General features: G+C 48.6%; 1 protein-coding gene across 9 annotated transcripts in view; it reads right to left on the bottom strand.

Moving 5' to 3' along the window:
• Positions 1-24320, bottom strand: part of RTKN (rhotekin) — a 570155-nt gene that overhangs the window by 230506 nt on the left and 315329 nt on the right. For 2 of the 9 annotated variants that reach the window (XM_086964366.1, XM_086964367.1), the window contains exon 1: positions 6738-7098. The exons of the other annotated variants lie outside the window; for them this stretch is intronic. In XM_086964366.1, coding sequence (XP_086820492.1) covers positions 6738-6761 — 24 coding nt within the window. In that variant the 5' untranslated portion in view covers positions 6762-7098. Of the gene's footprint in view, positions 1-6737; positions 7099-24320 lie in introns of those variants that run through there. 9 annotated transcript variants of the gene reach the window in all.

Below are 24320 nucleotides of genomic sequence, written 5' to 3'. Positions count from 1 at the left end.
CTCAAACGTGAATATTTGCACACCCTCGGGTCCTATTTGCACGCCCTCAAACACTGCTGTTTACACCCCCTCAAACATGAATATTTGCACACCCTCAGATCCTATTTGCACGCCCTCAGACACTGCTGTTTACACCCCCTAACACATGGATATTTGCACACCCTCAGATCGTATTTGCACGCCCTCAAACACTGCTGTTTACACCCCCTCAAACAGGAATATTTGCACACCCTCAGGTCCTATTTGCACGCCCTCAAACACTGCTGTTTACACACCCTCAAAGGTGAATATTTGCACACTCTCAGGTACTATTTGCACGCCCTCAAACACTGAAGTTTACACCCCCTCAAACAGGAATATTTGCACACCTTCAGATCCTATTTGCACGCCCTCAAACACTGATGTTTACACCCCCTCAAACAGGAATATTTGCAAACCTCAGGTCCTGTTTGCACGCCCTCAAACACTGCTGTTTACACACCCTCAAATGTGAATATTTGCACACTCTCAGGTACTATTTGCACGCCCTCAAACACTGATGTTTACACCCCCTCAAACAGGAATATTTGCACACCTTCAGATCCTATTTGCAGGCCCTCAAACACTGCTGTTTACACCCCCTCAAACATGAATATTTGCACACTCTCAGGTACTATTTACACGCCCTCAAACAAGGCTGTTTACACCCCCCTCGAACATGAATATTTGCAGATCCTCAGATCCTATTTACACATCCTCAAACATTGCTGTTTACACCCCCTCAAACATGAATATTTGCACACTCGCAGGTCTTATTTGCACACCCTCAAGCACTGCTGTTTACACCCCCTCAAACATGAATATTTGCACACTCTCAGGTCTTATTTGCACGCCTTCAAACAGGCTGTTTACACCCGCTCAAACAGGAATAATTACACACGATTCAGGTCCTATTTGCACGCCCTCAAACACTGCTGTTCCCACCCCCTCAAACAGGAATATTTGCACACCCTCAGGTCCTCTTTGCACGCCCTCAAATACTGCTGTTTACACCCCTCTCAAACAGGAAGATTTGCACACCCTCAGGTCCTATTTGCACTCCCTCAAACAGTGCTGTTTGCACCCCCCAAACATGAATATTTGCACATCCTCAGACCCTATTTGCATGCCCTCAAACACGGATGTTTACACCCCCCTCAAACATGAATATTTGCACACCCTCAGATCCTGTTTGCATGCCCTCAAACAAGGCTGTTTACACACCATAACACGTGAATATTTGCACACCCTCAGATCCTATTTGCACGCCCTCAAACACTGCTCTTTACACACCCTCAAACGTGAATAATTGTACGCCTTCAGATCCTATTTGCACACCCTCAAACACTGCTGTTTACACCCCCTCACACATGAATATTTGCACACACTCAGATCCTATTTGCATGCCCTCAAACACTGCTGTTTACACCCCCTCAAACATGAATATTTGCACACCCTCAGGTCCTATTTGCACGCCCTCAAACACTGCTGTTTACACCCCCTCAAACATGAATATTTGCACACCCTCAGATCCTATTTGCACGCCTTCAAACACTGCTGTTTACACCCCCTCAAACATGAACATTTGCACATCCTCAGGTCCTATTCGCAGGCCCTCAAACACTGCTGTTACACCCCCTCAAACAGGAATATTTACACACCCTTCAGGTCCTATTTGCACGTCCTCAAACAAGGCTGTTTACACACCCTAACACGTGAATATTTACACACCTTCAGATCCTATTTGCACGCATTCAAACACTGCTCTTTACACACCCTCAAACATGAATATTTGCAGACCCTCAGATCCTTTTTCTACGCCCTCAAACACTGCTGTTTACACCCCCTCAAACATGAATATTTGCACACCCTCAGATCCTATTTGCATGCCCTCAAACACTGCTGTTTACACCCCAACACATGAATATTTGCAAACCCTCAGGTCCTATTTGCACGCCCTCAAACACTGCTGTTTACACTCCCTAACACATGAATATTTGCAAACCCTCAAATCCTATTTGCACACCCTCAAACACTGCTGTTTACACACCCTCAAATGTGAATATTTGCACACCCCCAGATCCTATTTGCACACCCTCAAACACTGCTGTTTACACCGCCTCAAACGTGAATATTTGCGCACCCTCAGATCCTATTTGCACGCACTCAAACACTGCTGTTTACACCCCCTGAAACATGAATATTTGCACACTCTTAGGTCCTATTTGCACACCCTCAGACACTGCTGTTTACACCCCCTTAAACATGAATATTTGCACACCCTCAGATTCTATTTGCACGCCCTCAAACACTGCTGTTTACACCCCCTCAAACATGAATATTTGCACACCCTCAGATCCTATTTGCACGCCCTCAAACACTGCTGTTTACAACCCCTCAAACATGAACATTTGCACATCCTCAGGTCCTATTCGCAGGCCATCAAACACTGCTGTTTACACCCGCTCAAAGCGGAATATTTACACACCCTTCAGGTCCTGATTTGCACGCCCTTAAACGAGGCTGTTTACACACCCTAACACGTGAATATTTGCAGACCCTCAGATCCTGATTTGCACGCCCTTAAACAAGGCTGTTTACACACCCTAACACGTGAATATTTGCAGACCCTCAGATCCTTTTTGCACGCCCTCAAACACTGCTGTTTACAACCCCTCAAACATGAAAATTTGCACACCCTCAGATCCTATTTGCACGCCCTCAAACACTGCTGTTTACACCCCCAAAACATGAATATTTGCACACCCTCAGATCCTATTTGCACACCCTCAAACACTGCTGTTTACACCCCCTCAAACATGAATATTTGCACACCATCAAGTCCTATTTGCACACCCTCAAACACTGCTGTTTACACCCCCTCAAACATGAATATTTGCACACCATCAAGTCCTATTTGCACACCCTCAAACACTGCTGTTTACACCCCCTCAAACATGAATATTTGCACACCCTCAGGTCCTATTTGCATGCCCTAAACACTGCTGTTTACACCCCTTCAAACATGAATATTTGCACAGCCTCAGATCCTATTTGCACGCCCTCAAACACTGCTGTTTACACACCCTCACACATGAAAAATTGCACACTCTCAGGTCCTATTTGAATGCCCTCAAACACTGCTTTTTACACCCCCTCAAACATGAATATTTGCACACCCTCAGGTCCTATTTGCAAGCCCTCAAACACTGCTGTTTACACCCCCTCAAACATGAATATTTGCACACTCTCAGGTCCTATTTGCACACCCTCAAACACTGCTGTTTACACCCGCTCAAACATGAATATTTGCATACCCTCAGGTCCTATTTGCACGCCCTCAAACACTGCTGTTTACACCCCTTCAAACATGAATATTTGCACACCCTCAGGTCCTATTTGCACGCCCTCAAACACTGCTGTTTACACCCCCTCAAACACGAATATTTGCACACTCTCAGGTCCTATTTGCACGCCCTCAAACACTGCTGTTTACACCCCCTCAAACATGAATATTTGCACACCCTCAGATCCTATTTGCACGCCCTCAGACACTGCTGTTTACACCCCCTAACACATGGATATTTGCACACCTTCAGATCCTATTTGTACGCCCTCAAACACTGCTGTTTACACCCCCTCAAACATGAATATTTGCACACCATTAAGTCCTAATTGCACACCCTCAGACACTGCTGTTTACACACCCTCAAACGTGAATATTTGCACACCCTCAGGTCCTATTTGCACGCCCTCAAACACTGCTGTTTACACCCCCTCAAACATGAATATTTGCACACCATCAAGTCCTATTTGCACACCCTCAGACACTGCTGTTTACACACCCTCAAACATGAATATTTGCACACCCTCAGGTCCTATTTGCACGCCCTCAAACACTGCTGTTTACACCCCCTCAAACATGAATATTTGCACACTCTCAGGTCCTATTTGCACGACCTCAAACACTGCTGTTTACACCCCCTCAAACATGAATATTTGCACACCCTCAGATCCTATTTGCACGCCCTCAAACACTGCTTTTTACACACCCTCAAACGTGAATATTTGCACACCCTCAGATCCTCTTTGCACGCCCTCAAGCACTGCTGTTTACACCCCCTCAAACATGAATATTTACACACCCTCATTTCCTATTTGCATGCCCTCAAACACTGCTGTTTACACACCCTCAAACGTGAATATTTGCACACCCTCAGGTCCTATTTGCACGCCCTCAAACACTGCTGTTTACACCCCCTCAAACATGAATATTTGCACACTCTCAGATCCTATTTGCACACCCTCAAACACTGCTGTTTACACACCCTCAAACGTGAATATTTGCACACCCTCAGATCCTATTTGCACGCCCTCAGACACTGCTGTTTACACACCCTCAAACGTGAATATTTGCACACCCTCAGGTCCTATTTGCACGCCCTCAAACACTGCTGTTTACACCCCCTCAAACATGAATATTTGCACACCCTCAGATCCTATTTGCACGCCCTCAAACACTGCTGTTTACACACCCTCAAACGTGAATATTTGTACACCCTCAGATCCTCTTTGCACGCCCTCAAACACTGCTGTTTACATGCCCTCAAACATGAATATTTACCCACCCTCAGATCCTATTTGCACGCCCTCAGACACTGCTGTTTACACCCCCTAACACATGGATATTTCCACACCTTCAGATCCTATTTGCACGCCCTCAAACACTGCTGTTTACACCCCCTCAAACATGAATATTTGCACACCATCAAGTCCTATTTGCACACCCTCAGACACTGCTGTTTACACACCCTCAAGCGTGAATATTTGCACACCCTCAGGTCCTATTTGCACGCCCTCAAACACTGCTGTTTACACCCCCTCAAACATGAATATTTGCACACCATCAAGTCCTATTTGCACACCCTCAGACACTGCTGTTTACACACCCTCAAACGTGAATATTTGCACACCCTCAGCTCCTATTTGCACGCCCTCAAACACTGCTGTTTACACCCCCTCAAACATGAATATTTGCACACCATGAAGTCCTATTTGCACACCCTCAGACACTGCTGTTTACACACCCTCAAACGTGAATATTTGCACACCCTCAGGTCCTATTTGCACGCCCTCAAACACTGCTGTTTACACCCCTCAAACATGAATATTTACACACCATCAAGTACTATTTGCACACCCTCAGACACTGATGTTTACACACTCTCAAACGTGAATATTTGCACACCCTCGGGTCCTATTTGCACGCCCTCAAACACTGCTGTTTACACCCCCTCAAACGTGAATATTTGCACACCCTCAGGTCCTATTTGCATGCCCTCAAACACTGCTGTTTACACCCCCTCAAACATGAATATTTCACACCATCAAGTCCTATTTGCACACCCTCAGACACTGCTGTTTACACACCCTCAAACGTGAATATTTGCACACCCTCAGGTCCTATTTGCACGCCCTCAAACACTGCTGTTTACACCCCCTCAAACATGAATATTTGCACACCATCAAGTCCTATTTGCACACCCTCAGACACTGCTGTTTACACACCCTCAAACGTGAATATTTGCACACCCTCAGCTCCTATTTGCACGCCCTCAAACACTGCTGTTTACACCCCCTCAAACATGAATATTTGCACACCATGAAGTCCTATTTGCACACCCTCAGACACTGCTGTTTACACACCCTCAAACGTGAATATTTGCACACCCTCAGGTCCTATTTGCACGCCCTCAAACACTGCTGTTTACACCCCTCAAACATGAATATTTACACACCATCAAGTACTATTTGCACACCCTCAGACACTGATGTTTACACACTCTCAAACGTGAATATTTGCACACCCTCGGGTCCTATTTGCACGCCCTCAAACACTGCTGTTTACACCCCCTCAAACATGAATATTTGCACACCCTCAGATCCTATTTGCACGCCCTTAGCCACTGCTGTTTACACCCCCTAACACATGGATATTTGCACACCCACAGATCGTATTTGCACGCCCTCAAACACTGCTGTTTACACCCCCTCAAACATGAATATTTGCACACCATCAAGTCCTATTGGCACACCCTCAGACACTGCTGTTTACACACCCTCAAACGTGAATATTTGCACACCCTCAGGTCCTATTTGCACGCCCTCAAACACTGCTGTTTACACCCCCTCAAACATGAATATTTGCACACCATCAAGTCCTATTGGCACACCCTCAGACACTGCTGTTTACACACCCTCAAACGTTAATATTTGCACACCCTAGGGTCCTATTTGCACGCCCTCAAACACTGCTGTTTACACCCCCTCAAACGTGAATATTTGCACACCATCAAGTCCTATTTGCACACCCTCAAACACTGTCATTCACAAACCATCGTGCACTGTTCTTGCACACTCAGGCGACAGGCGCCCATTGCTACGCCTTTGCACAATGCACACGTGCCAACACTTGAAAGCTCTCAGTGAGACAGGCACAGATTCCGGACCCCCTCTCTGGCACGCACAGCAGGACCGCTTGTTAAGGAGTGAGAAAGTGGAAACGTTTGACATCTGGGAAAGCCGCTGCGTGACTGCCACATACTCAGTTCTGTCTAGCGCCAAGAGGCGCTCAGCCCCGCGGTGGGCGCTGTAGGCACACTCCTCGCACTGGCACTCGGGCACACTTTCTCGAGCAGTCTTGCACAGGGCACACTTACTCTGCAGTCCCTGCGGGTCTCCATGGGCCAGCAGCAGTCCACCGGGCGCCCAGAAGTCCCTCGCCCTCCTCTCAGCGCCCCTGTGTCCTTGCCATGGTCGGGCCCCCTGCCCAGCTCTCACCGTCCCTGCTCAGATGGGCGCCTGCCCAGCAGAGACCCCCGTCCTGAAGGCAGCAGGATGTGGCTGAGTGCTCCGGGCAGCTGATGGGGCCGGAGACAGCCAGACAGAGACAGCCCTGCAGGGACCCTGAGACTGGGGCTGGGAGGGGGCGGGGGCGGGAGGGCAGGATTACAGGAAGCCCCGGTCCGGCCAGCTCAGCCCACAGCTCCCAGTGCATGCTCCACTCCCATGGTCTGCACTGGGAGTGCATGACATCACACGGCTAATAATAGCCGAAGGGAGGGCTGTGACTGTACTGAGAGGAGAGAGGGAGGGGGCAACAGCTGCAGCTGGGAACACAGGGCCTGCCCCTCCCCGGCCCCCAAAACAATCACACCAGGGCGGGGGGCGGCTTGACTGGGGCAGGGGGAGGGGACCCTTAATGGCCACCCCTATAGCGGTGACAGGCACTGGAGAGTCAGAATTAACCCCCTGTAGCGCCCCCTCCCCTTGGGGGGGGGCACAATCTATAGCGTGACAGATTCTAAAGATCTTGGAATCCACCCCCACCCCCACCCCCACCCGTCCCTCCGCACAAAAGCAGTTCACACGCCTCAGTGACACCCCGAAACAAGCTCACAGTGCGAGGAAAGCAGGGTGTCTGCGGCAGAGGGAGGGAAACCACGGATGCCCCCACCACGTGCGCTGGCCTCCACCACCCCCTCCAGCCCCCCCCCCCCCCCGTGATCCTCGCCCACCTCTTAAATTCGAAAACAATCACATTGGGGCAGGGGCACCAGCACTACCCCCACCCTGCAGTGCCAGCCCCAGGACCGCCCTCCACTCCTGTGTGGCACCGCCTGTGAGGGTATCCGGTATCACCGAGGGAGGTCACTGCTAGGCTCGGCTCTGGTAGGATGAAGCCACGAACCCTCGGTTCTGGTAAGATAAGGCCACAAGCCCACGGTTCTAGTGGGATAAAGCCACGAGCCCTCGGTTCTAATAGGTTAAAGCCACGAGCCCTCGGTTCTGGTAGGATGAAGCCACGAGCACTCGGTTCTGGTAGGATAAAGCCATGAGCAGTTGATTCTGGTGGGATAAAGCCGCGAGCCCACGGTTCTGGTGGGATAAAGCCACGAGCCCACGGTTCTGGTAGGATAAAGCCACGAGCCCGCGGTTCTGGTAGGATAAAGCCACGAGCCCACGGTTCTGGTGGGATAAAGCCACGAGCCCACGGTTCTGGTAGGATAAAGCCACGAGCCCGCGGTTCTGGTAGGATAAAGCCACGAGCCCACGGTTCTGGTGGGATAAAGCCACGAGCCCACGGTTCTGGTAGGATAAAGCCGCGAGCCCACGGTTCTGGTGGGATAAAGCCACGAGCCCACGGTTCTAATAGGTTAAAGCCACGAGCCCACGGTTCTGGTGGGATAAAGCCATGAGCCCACGGTTCTGGTAGGATAAAGCCGCGAGCCCACAGTTCTGGTAGGATAAAGCCGCGAGCCCACGGTTCTGGTAGGATAAAGCCACGAGCCCACGGTTCTGGTAGGATAAAGCCACGAGCCCACGGTTCTGGTGGGATAAAGCCACGAGCCCACGGTTCTGGTAGGATAAAGCCGCGAGCCCACGGTTCTGGTGGGATAAAGCCACGAGCCCACGGTTCTAATAGGTTAAAGCCACGAGCCCACGGTTCTGGTGGGATAAAGCCATGAGCCCACGGTTCTGGTAGGATAAAGCCGCGAGCCCACAGTTCTGGTAGGATAAAGCCGCGAGCCCACGGTTCTGGTAGGATAAAGCCACGAGCCCACGGTTCTAATAGGTTAAAGCCACGAGCCCACGGTTCTGGTGGGATAAAGCCACGAGCCCACGGTTCTGGTAGGATAAAGCCACGAGCCCACGGTTCTGGTAGGATAAAGCCGCGAGCCCACGGTTCTGGTAGGATAAAGCCGCGAGCCCACGGTTCTGGTAGGATAAAGCAGCGAGCCCACGGTTCTGGTAGGATAAAGCCACGAGCCCACGGTTCTGGTAGGATAAAGCCATGAGCAGTTGATTCTGGTGGGATAAAGCCGCGAGCCCACGGTTCTGGTGGGATAAAGCCACAAGCCCACGGTTCTGGTAGGATAAAGCCACGAGCCCACGGTTCTGGTAGGATAAAGCCATGAGCAGTTGATTCTGGTGGGATAAAGCCGCGAGCCCACGGTTCTGGTGGGATAAAGCCACGAGCCCACGGTTCTGGTAGGATAAAGCCACGAGCCCACGGTTCTGGTAGGATAAAGCCACGAGCCCACGGTTCTGGTGGGAGAAAGCCACGAGCCCACGGTTCTGGTAGGATAAAGCCACGAGCCCACGGTTCTGGTGGGATAAAGCCACGAGCCCACGGTTCTGGTAGGATAAAGCCGCGAGCCCACGGTTCTGGTGGGATAAAGCCACGAGCCCACGGTTCTAATAGGTTAAAGCCACGAGCCCACGGTTCTGGTGGGATAAAGCCACGAGCCCACGGTTCTGGTAGGATAAAGCCGCGAGCCCACGGTTCTGGTAGGATAAAGCCGCGAGCCCACGGTTCTGGTAGGATAAAGCCACGAGCCCACGGTTCTAATAGGTTAAAGCCACGAGCCCACGGTTCTGGTGGGATAAAGCCACGAGCCCACGGTTCTGGTAGGATAAAGCCACGAGCCCACGGTTCTGGTAGGATAAAGCCGCGAGCCCACGGTTCTGGTAGGATAAAGCCGCGAGCCCACGGTTCTGGTAGGATAAAGCCACGAGCCCACGGTTCTGGTAGGATAAAGCCATGAGCAGTTGATTCTGGTGGGATAAAGCCGCGAGCCCACGGTTCTGGTGGGATAAAGCCACGAGCCCACGGTTCTGGTAGGATAAAGCCACGAGCCCACGGTTCTGGTGGGATAAAGCCACGCGCCCACGGTTCTGGTAGGATAAAGCCACGAGCCCACGGTTCTGGTGAGATAAAGCCGCGAGCCCACGGTTCTGGTAGGATAAAGCCACGAGCCCACGGTTCTGGTAGGATAAAGCCATGAGCAGTTGATTCTGGTGGGATAAAGCCACAAGCCCACGGTTCTGGTGGGATAAAGCCACGAGCCCACGGTTCTGGTAGGATAAAGCCGCGAGCCCACGGTTCTGGTGGGATAAAGCCACGAGCCCACGGTTCTACTAGGTTAAAGCCACGAGCCCACGGTTCTGGTGGGATAAAGCCACGAGCCCACGGTTCTGGTAGGATAAAGCCGCGAGCCCACGGTTCTGGTACGATAAAGCCGCGAGCCCACGGTTCTGGTAGGATAAAGCCACGAGCCCACGGTTCTGGTAGGATAAAGCCACGAGCCCACGGTTCTGGTAGGATAAAGCCGCAAGCCCACGGTTCTGGTAGGATAAAGCCGCGAGCCCACGGTTCTGGTGGGATAAAGCCACGAGCCCACGGTTCTGGTAGGATAAAGCCACGAGCCCTCGGTTCTAATAGGTTAAAGCCACAAGCCCTCGGTTCTTGTAGGATAAAGCCACGAGCCCACGGTTCTGGTAGGATAAAGCCGCGAGCCCACGGTTCTAGTAGGATAAAGCCGCGAGCCCACGGTTCTGGTGGGATAAAGCCACGAGCCCACGGTTCTGGTAGGATAAAGCCACGAGCCCACGGTTCTGGTGGGATAAAGCCACGAGCCCACGGTTCTGGTAGGATAAAGCCGCGAGCCCACGGTTCTGGTGGGATAAAGCCACGCGCCCTCGGTTCTAATAGGTTAAAGCCACGAGCCCACGGTTCTGGTAGGATAAAGCCACGAGGCCTCGGTTCTGGTGGGATAAAGCCACGAGCCCTCGGTTCTGGTGGGATAAAGCCACGAGCCCACAGTTCTGGTAGGATAAAGCCACGAGCCCATTCTGGTGGGATAAAGCCACGAGCCCTCGGATCTGGTAGGATAAAGCCACGAGCCCATTCTGGTAGGATAAAGCCACGAGCCCACGGTTCTGGTGGGATAAAGCCACGAGCCCACAGTTCTGGTGGGATAAAGCCACGAGCCCACGGTTCTGGTGGGATAAAGCCACGCGCCCTCGGTTCTGGTAGGATAAAGCCACGTGAAGGACTGGGTGATTTAAGACCCAGCGGTGCCAGGGGACAACACCTGAAACCTTCGTGGGTAACCTGCTCCGGCGTACGAATTACAGATACACGGGACACTTCCTTCGGCGTCAAAGATTCGAGTTTTATTACTGCAGGGAACACAGAAGTCACAGCAAGTACAACACGTGCAACTTGGGGAGACTGCTTCAAATTGCTGCAAGTGGGTCGCTCCTTTTATACATGTTTCTTCCATAGATTTACACGGTACACAAAGGTTTACAACTTGGTTCCCATAATTATCCCCGAGAGGGGTCGCTTTGGTCACTTTGATACATTCAGAGTCCGAAACATAAGTGCGGAAACATTTGGCGGTTCCCAACTGTAAAAACCCATCTTCCCCCCATTAGTACATTCCAATCAGCAGTAAAACAGATCGAAGAAGGAACAGGGACAGGTGTAGAGGAAGATGGAAACAGTGGGGCGATCGGAAAGGGTGTAAAAGAGGAGGTATCGGGAAACACGAGCTACAGGCATCAAAGGGACGTGCCTAATGAGATGCACGGCTGAGACAATAAACCGGCACGACAAGATGAGCCTCGAGCGGGGCCATCTGCCTTACAGTATCACCCCCCTCATCATAAAGACACTTTCAAAGGACATGTGTCTTCCGCAGATATCTTGGGAATCCCAGGGTCGCGAAGCGGACAACGTCCGTTCGCTGGCTACTTGAGGGCAAGAGACAAAATGGATGCCATATCTAAGATGGAACCCGTGGGTACAGATGAAGAAACCCACGAAACAGACGAACGGTTTAGGTTAGCACATCGAAACTGCGTACACCCACTAAACTCGTCATTTGCGGTTCATAGATACCAGACTCGACCATTTTCGTGCGAGTCGAAAACACCACTTACAATTGTCACGGAACCTCAGACGCTCCTTTTGCCCTCACGTAGGCAAGCACTAGTCGGAATCATACTCGATATTCATCAGACCATCTAGATGTTGCTGTAACATAACTCTGTCCAACGAGCTCCCTTGGTAACAGGCGGCTGTCTTATACACGCTGTAGCACAGAGGCCACATAAGGCAGGACCACACTGCACACAAAGGCAACACGTGAACAGGAACACCACAACAACTCCGATAATCATCAGAATCTTCCAACCCCAAGTCGACATCAGGCCCCAAAACCACCCAAGCAGCGTCCAATCCCCTACGTCCACGTGTATGGACTCAGAGATCTTATGCAACTTTGAGATGGCTTGATAAACAGTCGGAGCGTTATCTGGAATGAAAATACAGCAGCTCGAATGGATCACCTTACATACCCCACCTCGATCTGCTAAGATCACGTCTAAAACCATACGGTTTTGTAACGTCATAAGTCTATCCGTCTGAAGTTCTGTGGTGATATTACCAAGGGCACTGGCAGTAATATTAGCTGTCGATTCCACCACCCGAGTCAACTGTCTCAGGTTCCTACTATTAGCCATAGGCCCCCAAAACGGGAGGAAACCCTTGAAAAAGTCTCCTGCCTCTTGACCGGCAGTGTCCTCTTCGCTAATTACGCCTCTCACAACTCTAATCTTGTGATAATCTGCATCTACAGTGAACGTCGGAGGCAACAAATTCGCGATAAAACATGAGCCCACAAAGTCGGAGGGCAACCATGCATACGCACGATCATGGCAGATAAAGTATGTACCCTTGGCAGCCAGAAACACAGGGGACGAGACCATCGGCAGAATGTAATTCTCGGTGCAAGCACTCTCTCCAAGTCGAGCCTTAGATCTTCGGCCACGACCCATTAGACAAAAATTACCAATGTGGGGTACGACCCATATGGGAGGCGAGCTTCTAAGCTGTTTTTCACTCGTGAGCGCACTATACTCGACCTTACTCAGGACCCTATAGGCTTGTACCTCTTCCTCTGGGATGAGCGACGGCTCATAGATATCTCTATCTAAGTCTTCTATCGCTATCGACAAAGGCTTATGATACGAGCCAGGGCCAAAGTAGGGAGATCGTGGCTCTCGACTAGGGTAAGAATCTAGTGCGCTTCGAAACATTGTTTGAAATGCTCGAGCTGAACCCTGAGAACTATACGGTAAAACCAGATATGGAATTCCCTTATCCGTGGTATGGGGCATCAGCCCACACACCCAACAATTAGTAGTGTTAACCACTAACTGGTGCTGATGAAGGAGCTGAATAAAGGAATTATTACGGAATTCTGCACGTCTAGCCTGCTCGTGTTCGGGTAAGATATGGAAAGAATGAGGGGATGCAGTGGAGGTAAGTTTAGGGTCAGAAGTAGGAGTAGGTATGGCAGAAGGTAAGAAGTACGACATCGTGTAATACACCCCACCCGCCAATAGTGCAGAAACAGTCAAAAGCAATACGAATATTTGAAACATAAAACATTTGGTACAGCTAAGTTGTTGTAGCTTGAACCTTTGCGCCTGAGCTTCTTCCAAGTCCATCAGCTTTGAAAACGCCATCCCCTACGACCGTCCGCAACGTTTCTTGACGCACTTCGTTCTGTGTAGCAGTAGTCAATCCCTAGGAGTTCCCAGGAACCGACGGTCTTTAACCTAGCGTCAAGACCTACTAACCAGAAGGAAGTACACGCGCGGCCCTACGGCCTTTATTTACAATGTATATGCAAAAATGTCTCTCAGCTGTGGAAGCAAAAATGCATGTAGAACGAAACTCAATATATACAGAAATAATTACAATGATACGGGTGTTCAGACTGATCGTGGAAAACGGGATAATGCAATTGTCAAGGGACAGAACGAAATCTTTTTATTTGTCCTTAGTGCTGGATCGCAAAAAGTATCGAGTTTTTCCAGGACGTGTCTGTTCGTCAAACAAAGGATCCGTTAAAGGAACAGAGTTCTGTTGATCAGTCGAATGTTCTGGTCTTGAGTCTTTTGGTGACAAATGTTCAACAGTGTCTTTCTGCTGCACTGAGGATTCTCCGACAGGTTGTGCGTCGCTAAAAGGTACAAACGCCGGCAATCCTTCGGATTCAGCGGTAGCAATGCCCCTCCTCACCCACGAGTCTGCCGGTAACGGTATAGGAACTTTCTTCGTATGGGTGGCATGCACCCAATTTTTCCGGCCCTCTAGACGAACGGCAGTTCTTGTGGCAAGGAGGACCTGGTAGGGTCCAGTGAACCTGGGCTCCAAATTCTTCTTACGGGCAAAGTTTCTGGTTACCACTCAGTCTCCGGGCTGGAGCTGGTGGCCTGGACCCTCCGTCTGCGTCGGCAATGCTTCGTAAACCTGTTGGTGAATTAACCTCAGTTTAGCAGTCAGATCATGAAGATAGTCAATCAACATTGGGTACTCAAGATCGCAGAGCACACCCGGTCTAGGGACCCCCCAAACATTCGCAGGACGACCGAACACTATTTCATAGGGACTGAGCCCTACTCGGGAGTGTACGGTTGCCCTTGTTGACAGTAAAGCTACGGGTAAAGCGTCAGGCCACGAAAGACCAGTCGTAGCCTGAATCTTCGCTAGCTTTAGTTTGAGGGTGCCGTTATACCCTTCAACCAAACCAGCTGATTGGGGATGATTGGCGCTATGGAATTTTTGATTAATTCCAAGGCCTTTGCACACACTCTTCATCACATTCCCCACAAACTCACTTCCGTTATCAGACCATACAACCCGAGGCATTCCGTACCGAGGAAAGTATTCCTTCAGTAGGATTTTTGCAGTTGACAAAGCAGTGTTGTCTTTGAGAGGATAAGCTTCAATCCATCGGGAGAACCCGCAAACCACAACTAAAACGTATTTCAGGTTATTGCATCGTTCCATATGGATGAAGTCTAATTGAATCACCTCAAAGGGACATGAAGGGGGAGCAAAACTACCAGGAGGAGTTGGAGTTCCCTTACCAGGATTGTATAACATACATACCATACAATTCTTAACCAATCGTTCAGCACATTTCGTGATACCATCATTCTTCCACACAGGGGACAGCAACTTACAAATACCTTTCACACTAATATGTGCTAACCCATGTGCCATTGTCACAACAGCCAGCACATACGCATCTGGCAACATCCATCTCTTATGTTCCGACAAATCGACCCAACAACCATTCGCATCCAGCTTTCCCGTGCTTTCTTTCCACTTGGTCTTTTCAGTCTCGGTGGCCTCATTCTGAATTGCTTTCACACTCTCGATAGTGTCCTCACACATACTAGACTCTGTAGGCCACCTAACCGAACTCGTCACATACATTCGAGTGCTAAGGTTCCGGGCAGTCTCCTTAGCAGTCTCATCTGCAAACGCATTACCACGTCCAACATCATCCGTCACCTTACGATGCGCACTACATTTAACAATCACTACCTGCTTAGGCAACGTAAGTGCATCCAAAAGATCATTCACAAGCTGACCATGCTGAATCTTCGTACCATGCGATGTCATAAAACCTCTCTCTCTCCACAACCGTCCAAAACTATGCGCGACGCCAAATGCATATTGGCTGTCGGTAAACACATTCACACGTTTTCCTTTCGCTAACACACATGCTCTAGTGAGAGCAATCAGTTCCGCAGCCTGGGCAGAATTCTGATTCAATCTTGCAGCTTCAACAACAGTATTCAACGTTACAACAGCATATGCAGTAGTCACATCACCATTCGACAATTTAAAACATGAACCATCCACATACAAAGTTCCATCCGGATTTTCTAAAGGAGTGTTTTTAAGGTCCACACGACCTTTCGTTTCCTCTTCGGTCCTCAAATAACAGTCATGTTCTGCTATTTCATCTGACTCCGTGCTAATTGGTAACAAAGTTGCCGGGTTCAGAACATTGCAACGTTTTATCTGAATATGACTTGCCAGCAGCATCAACTCGTACCCAGACAACCTCGCACTCGTCAAGTGCTGAGTTTTCGTACGATTTAAAAGAGTGTCGACTGCATGCGGAACCATCACCGTAAGCATATTATCCATGACCAATCCTGCTGATTGTCGGATGGACACCGCAGCTGCCGCTGTTGCTCTCAAACAACTCGGCAATGCTCTAGCTACCGGGTCCAAGGTCGAGGAAAAATATGCACATGGACGTTGCTTACCACCAAAAGGTTGCGTTAAGACACTCAAAGCACAACCTTCCCTCTCGTGAACATATAATGTGAACGGCTTACTGTAGTCAGGGGTACCTAACACAGGAGCCGAACACAATGAATCACGCAGTTCAGAAAAACTCTTCTGACATTCTTCCGTCCATGGTAAAGGAGTTGAAACATCCTTGCACGTAAGAGCCACCAATGGTTTCGCTAACAATGAAAAATTCGGGATCCACTGTCTGCAGTACGACGTGATACCTAGAAAGGCACGCACATCTCTTTGGGTTGTTGGCACAGTCATTCGCGCAATTGCTGCAATTCTCTCTGGGGTCAACCGCCTTCCCTCCTTTGACAATAAGTGACCTAGATAGGTTACTTCTTGACAACAATATTGGAGTTTAGAAGGTGACACCTTGTGATGTAAGTCACAGAGATGTTGCAGCAACGACACCGTAGCAATTTTGCAAATGTCCTGAGTATCTGCAGCTACCAATAAGTCATCGACATATTGGATCAGGGCCGCACCAACCGGCAACGTAAACGCATCCAGTTGACCCTTCAGGGCTTGACTGTAAATCGATGGACTTTCACAGTAGCCCTGAGGAGCACGTTTAAACCGGAAGCTGCGACCACCAAGAGAGAAACCGAAAAGGTCTCTGCTTTCTTCGGCAATCGGAATGCTGAAGAACGCATTCTTCAGATCGATCACCGAAAACCAAGATGCTGAAGCGGGAATCAGAGTCAGTAGCGCCGTGATGTCAGGCACAACGGGGAACTGAGGAATCACAATTTTATTTACCTCCCGTAAATCAATAACAAAACGATAAACAGGCGGCTTCGAAGGATCAGTACGTTTTAGAATGGGCAGTACAGGGCTGTTGCACACGTTTCCCCGAGTTTCTTCAATAACATCTTTCTCGATCAGATCATATATGATCGCTAACAAGGCACGTTCACCATCAAGAGAGATACAATACTGGGGAATACGTGGCAATCGCACATTAGATTTCAGCTGAACAACGTAAGGGGAGATGTCAAGCAGGCCCACATCATTGGGACCTGTTGCCCACAGAGATGCAGGAAGAGAACTCAATTCCGGTGGAAGCTTATCGAGAGACAAGTACATAGGAGAGACAACCCTCTCTCCTAACGTAAGCTTTACACCCGCAGGAGAACAATACAGAGTTGCATACAAACGTTTTAGCAAATCCAGGCCCAAAAGATTTTCACCACAACCAGTAGTCAAAATCAACGGAGCTTCAAGCTCACGTGGCCCAATTGTAAGGGGCAAAGGGCATGAAACTGGATTGCTAACGGGGGCGCCAGAGAATCCAACGGAAACATTTGTTAAGCCAGACAAAGGTGCACCAGGGAGTTTCGAATGCATTATGGAACTTTTCGCTGCACCAGTGTCCAACAGAAAAGGCTCAACGACGCCCGATGTAGCAACTGCGACGTAAGGCCCTCTCTGATCAACCGGAACTGATATCACTCCCTCTCCTTGTCTATGGCTGTCCTAGTAATTACTGTCGTCAGTTCCCTGATCGACGTAATAATCGTCTACATTGTACTGCGCAGATCGTCCTTGCGATGATCCACGTTGATCAAAACAGTTATTGGAATTCGATGAGTTGTCTGAACGATCATTTTGAGCACCACGACCTCTACCACGTGATGTCTGCTGAGAACCACCACGACCTCCTCTAGATGAGCTACCACTATTACGATCGTTTAGAACAGGACAATTAAATTTTAAATGACCCTCCTGTCTACAATAGGCACACTGATTGTATCCTAACGAAGACCTTTGGGAGGAGGAGTCATTTCGAGATTGTGATCTATTCGATTGTGGCTGCGATCTATTTTGCTGCGAAGCATTCTGATTCGAACGCGGAGGATACGCTTGCTGTAACAACACTTTAGTTTTAAGTTCTTTCGTCTTTTTATCAGCGCGGTCGTTCTCCTCTTTCTCTCTGTTTTCATAATACTGTGCCGTAGCCAATATTTGAGCCGAGGTAGAAACGGCCCACGCACTTTCAGAGTTTTTCAACTTATTGCTCAAGTCAGGCAATAAGTTAGAGACAAATTTGTCCACGAACAACCGTTGACCACCCTCAGTGCCCATATCCTGCCCACTATGATCGATGAATGCTTCCTCAAATCTCGTAAAGAAATCAGAGACACTCTCATCCTTTTTCTGCTTACAAGCTGACAATATGTCCCAATTTACCCTCATAGCTGGCATAAGAGTTTTCATTAGCGTAATTATTCTCTGAGGGAGAGCAGCAATCAGCTGCTCGGGTTTAGCACCACCAGTTTGCAACCCATCCGCTGCTATAATGGCAGCCCAATCACCACCTAATTCATTTGGATGGTTTTCCTGACGAATCTTAGCCCATACCGGTTGCGGTACGACATTACCAAACAGCATATCAATATCGGCAAGATTCATCACCGTAGCATCTACAAGCTGCGACAATTCTTTATAATACCCTGCAGGATTTTTGCGAGGGTCAGGCAAAGATTGCTTCACCTGTAACACTTCTGATCGTTTCCATGGGAGATGTATCCACACTCTCTGGAAATAGGGTGGAATAATGGGGTTAGCATTAGGATCGCCTGGCACCCACACTGGTGGAACTTCCCGCATGGGAAACTGACCAGACGCATCTAACTGCCTCTCAACGTCCTCAACAAACAAAGCTTGAGGTATAGGAGTGGGACGGAAAGATAACAACCGCTCAACAGCACGTCGAACGTTAGTATCCACTATCAGTCCGTTCGAGAACTGAAGCTGTAGATCAGACAAAGCGGTCAACACCTCGTCAGGTGCATCGGCCGATATCTGATCGCGCAAAACCTTGCACATTTCTTCGAACACATATCTTTGTGTCGGTACATTGAATTGACAGAACGTATCAAGTACAGCACGTGGAGGATTTCTAAGAGGATGCGTCATCCAACCCATCGCCATATTGTATAGCGAAGCACGTTCCCTGTTACCGGGAAGCTGACTACGTCTCTGAGGACCATCCGAACCAGCGGACCCAAGAACAGGTCCGAGAGAATGAAAGAAGCTAGCCGCAACAGGAGAAGTACGACTACGAGTAGATGGAGAAGTATAGCACAAGGGACTAACAAGAGAAGGAGTAGAGACAGAAGCAACAACGGGAGTTAATAGAGCAGGAGCAGTAGCGGGAGCAGGAGTATGTGGAAGTGGAGGAGCAGTAGGAATAGCAATAGGCAAGGGAGCAGGAACAGTCGGAAGAACGGGTGCAGGTTGAGGAACAGGCTGAGGAATAGGTACAGGAACAGGTACAGGGGGGACCACTGGAGCTGCGGTACCCTGTACATACGGAGGTGGCGACTTCATGAGATAAGACATTAAAGGATCCTCAACTGATTCTTCCTTCTTATCCGACTCCGTAGACAAAACAGGATAGCATTTATCTATGGACATATGCTGTAGCCTATCAAACACTTCCTTTTCCTTATCCTCCTTATCACGCTGAAACTGCTCTGCTTTCTTTACAATGGTAGCAACACCATCTCTCTGATTACGTTTAGTCTGTCTGATCTCTTTCTGTCGGGCTTCTTTACGCCACAACCGAAAGGCATCAAACATGGCCGGCCTTGACTTTTTCGCAAACAATTTAGCCTCAAGATTATCTAAAATCGGGGTCTCAAAGCTACCATGAGGTGGCCAACTAAGGACACTGTCTTTTTTAGTGTAGCGAATCCAATAGTCATTAAAAGTAATCGGGCCCAGCCCGTGTTTGCTGTATAGCTCATAAGTTGGAGTTCCAACCGGAGGTATCGGACACGAGTCCTCCAGTCGGGAATCCGTACCACAACGTCTGAAACAACTAAACAAAGTACAGCGACCAGGCATCTTGCACACTAGCCGTGTTTCACAAACTTCAAGGGTTACGGGATTTACCAAGTCCCAGCAAAGAGCAAAAACCCTCGGTTTTTGGCGGCTGCAGTCGTCAAATATCACAACAAAGTACCAAGAACCACAAATGCAATGGAACCATGCAACAACTAAGTAACCACAACCAAGAACTCTGGGAGCGACCCACAAATACTTAACTCAAAGATCGATGGCGTCACCAGGAAGGCCCGTCAATCGTCTCGCTATACCAAGGTCTACGCCAGGCGCCAAAACAGGTCTACAGTCAGGGCAGCAGTCCGTCGCAGCCGTCAGGAGGCGGGAATCTTCGCGGGAAAAGTCTTCGGGCCACTTGTTTCGACAACAGGATCGATGAAGCGGAGTGCACCTTCCCTCGGAGATTTCACACGAAGTTCCTCACGATCGTCGGGCTTGGACCGGTACCACTGATGCAGCCCAACGTTGGGCGCCAACTGAAGGACTGGGTTATTTAAGACCCAGCGGTGCCAGGGGACAACACCTGAAACCTTCGTGGGTAACCTGCTCCGGCGTACGAATGACAGAGACACGGGACACTTCCTTCGGCGTCAAAGATTCGAGTTTTATTACTGCAGGGAACACAGAAGTCACAGCAAGTACAACACGTGCAACTTGGGGAGACTGCTTCAAATTGCTGCAAGTGGGTCGCTCCTTTTATACATGTTTCTTCCATAGATTTACACGGTACACAAAGGTTTACAACTTGGTTCCCATAATTATCCCCGAGAGGGGTCGCTTTGGTCACTTTGATACATTCAGAGTCCGAAACATAAGTGCGGAAACATTTGGCGGTTCCCAACTGTAAAAACCCATCTTCCCCCCCCATTAGTACATTCCAATCAGCAGTAAAACAGATCGAAGAAGGAACAGGGACAGGTGTAGAGGAAGATGGAAACAGTGGGGCGATCGGAAAGGGTGTAAAAGAGGAGGTATGTGGAAACACGAGCTACAGGCATCAAAGGGACGTGCCTAATGAGATGCACGGCTGAGACAATAAACCGGCACGACAAGATGAGCCTCGAGCGGGGCCATCTGCCTTACAGTATCATCCCCCTCATCATAAAGACACTTTCAAAGGACATGTGTCTTCCGCAGATATCTTGGGAATCCCAGGGTCGCGAAGCGGACAACGTCCGTTCGCTGGCTACTTGAGGGCAAGAGACAAAATGGATGCCATATCTAAGATGGAACCCGTGGGTACAGATGAAGAAACCCACGAAACAGACGAACGGTTTAGGTTAGCACATCGAAACTGCGTACACCCACTAAACTCGTCATTTGCGGTTCATAGATACCAGACTCGCCCATTTTCGTGCGAGTCGAAAACACCACTTACAATTGTCACGGAACCTCACACGAGCCCACGGTTCTGGTGGGATAAAGCCACGAGCCCACGGTTCTGGTGGGATAAAGCCACGAGCCCTCGGTTCTGGTAGGATAAAGGCACGAGCCCTCGGTTCTGGTGGGATAAAGCCACGAGCCCACGGTTCTGGTGGGATAAAGACACAAGCCCTCGGATCTGGTAGGATAAAGCCACGAGCCCACGGTTCTGGTGGGATAAAGCCACGAGCCCACGGTTCTGGTGGGATAAAGCCACGAGCCCACGGTTCTGGTAGGATAAAGCCACGAGCCCTCGGTTCTGGTAGGATAAAGCCAGGAGCCCTCGGTTCTGGTAGGATAAAGCCACGAGCCCTCGGTTCTGGTAGGATAAAGCCACGAGCCCTCGGTTCTGGTAGGATAAAGCCACAAGCCCTCGGTTCTGGTAGGATAAAGCCACGAGCCCTCGGTTCTGGTAGGATAAAGCCACAAGCCCTCGGTTCTGGTAGGATAAAGCCACGAGCCCTCGGTTCTGGTAGGATAAAGCCACGAGCCCTCCGTTCTGGTCAGATAAAGCCACGAGCACTCGGTTCTAGCAAGATCTTAAAACGTGGCTTTTTACCAAATAATTTCTTTCCCTCTCTTCTGTCTGCATTTTAGTTGTTATGGATAAAGCCACAAGCCCAAGGTTCTGGTAGGATAAACCCACGAGCCCTCGGTTCTGATAGGATAAAGCCATGAGCCCTCGGATCTGGCTGGATAAAGCCACGAGCCCACGGTTCTGGTAGGATAAAGCAATGAGCCCTCGGTCCTGGAAGGATAAAGCCATGAGCCCTCGGTTCTGGCTGGATAAAGCCACGAGCCCACGGTCCTGGCAGGATAAAGCCACGAGCCCTCGGTTCTGGTAGGATAAAGCCACGAGCCCACGGTTCTGGTAGGATAGAGCAATGAGCCCTCGGTCCTGCAGGATAAAGCCACGAGCCCTCGGTTCTGGCTGGATAAAGCCACAAGCCCGCGGTTCTAGCATAGAAGGTTCTAGTACTATAAAGCCGCAATCTTGTGGTTCTGGTTATATTGAACTACAAGTCTATGGGCCTTATTCTGTGAAGCCCGTAATCCAGCATTATGGTTTAGAATAGTAACTCACTTTCTTGTTTTTTCTTTTTTCTTTTTTTATTAGAATAAGCAGTAGCATCAATTCTCAATACTCGTAATTCAAATTTCAAATAAATTATTCATGACAAGTATGTACATAATTCCTGTACAGCATCTGAACATAAAGTGGCTCATAATTCATATTAACCTTTCATATAAATGACTTTTAATATTTAAATACTGTTGTTTATACCACATACCAATATCATATAATTCCTAATTCATATTAATATTTCATCTTACTTATTCACGCTGTATAAAACCATAACTATCACATCATTATAAAAAAAATACAGAATACATTATCAATATTTCTCTGTAAAATGACCCCTTTCCCCAGCTTGACAGATTTTACTAAAGCACTTAATAGTACCTCCTCTTTTTGCATAAAGGTGCTCATTGTTGTAAACCTTACCCATCTTATTACGCCTTGAGTCATGGTTGGTACGTTGACCGATTTCCAATTTTCTAAGATTAATGAGCAATCAATGCCGCTATAAAACAAGGCTGACTGAGTTCCGTTGGAAGATTGTGAATATCTAAAGAGGCGCACAAAGAGACCCAGACCCAGACGGTTCAGGTAGAATCACCCGGCCCACCCGCTCACTCATTCCCTTGAAGACACAGATACAGAACAGGAAACATCTATTACAACACAGTCATTACAACACACTATCTTTACAACACAACTGTTACAAAGCAACAGCCTTTACATTGCATGCCATTACAACTCATGCCATTACAACGCATGCCATTACAACGCATGCTATTACAACGCATTACAAGGTAAGTAATGGAGATTCTTTTCGTTTTAGAGTGGGTAGAGGTTTGGGGTGCAAGAGAATAATAATTTTTACTTCTACATTATCCAACACTTTCCCTACTGTTGCACTCACTGCAGTGGGAATAGTAATTTGTACCCCCACACTATCCAACACTTACCCTACTGTTGACCTAAAAGTATTATGCATTGTAATGGTATGTTTGTAATGGTATGTGTTGTAATGGAATGCGTTCTAATGGTAGTTTTTAAAAATGCATTTTAATGGCATGCATTGTAAAATCATGTGATGTAATAGTAGTTGCAATGTAAAAACTGTGTTGTAAAAGCATGCATTGTAGTTGTTTGCATTGTAACATCTTATATTCGTGCAGAACCTACTCAGTTTAGGACAGGTGAATACCATATACAGCCAGTCCCCCGGCTGGAATCTACATCTAAAGCAAAAGGTATCGGCAGCAGGGTACATTTTTGAAATTTTATCCAGTGTATAATACAGCATCCATTTACAAAAAAAAAAGCCAATACGCTTAAAATTATCTGCTGGAATGGCTTTTCCTACTAAACTGATTATAATAGTTCCAGTGTGTCTTAGTAATACTACAGCCCATGGCATTACTCATTGTGCTAATGTGATTTGAAATTAGCTTAGGCCCAGTATGTTGCAGCCGAATCCTGTCCCAATTTCCAGTTCCGTTAAGCCCTGATATAAGAAAGGCGTGGTTTATATTTTCATCTGCCTCGTTGAATTGAATTGAATTGAATTGAATAAAAACTTATATTGCGCGACTTTGCCGAGAGGCATCAAGGCGCCTATAAAAAGATCATAAAAGGCAATCCAGAAAACTAAGGGTAAGCTTTGGCAAAAAGCCAGGTCTTCAGGGCCTTTCTGAAAGATTGCATCGATGACAAAGTCCTAATGTCACAGGGTACAGTATTCCACAATCTAGGGGCAAGACTGGAAAAGGCTCTGCCTCCCCACTTGGCTATTCGCACTCGGGGAACTGAAAGAAGAAACTTCTTTGAGGAACGGAGGTTTATGGAAGGAGCATAGGGAATCAACAGATCTTTTATTCCTCCTGTCTCTTTTCTGGTCAAGGCCCCATATACCAAACAGAGGACCTTAAAGGAAATCCT

The sequence above is a fragment of the Lissotriton vulgaris genome, chromosome 3_2 (assembly GCF_964263255.1).
Source record: "Lissotriton vulgaris chromosome 3_2, aLisVul1.2, whole genome shotgun sequence".
NCBI lineage: Eukaryota > Metazoa > Chordata > Amphibia > Caudata > Salamandridae > Lissotriton > Lissotriton vulgaris.
This window is presented reverse-complemented; position numbering and strand designations above follow the sequence as displayed.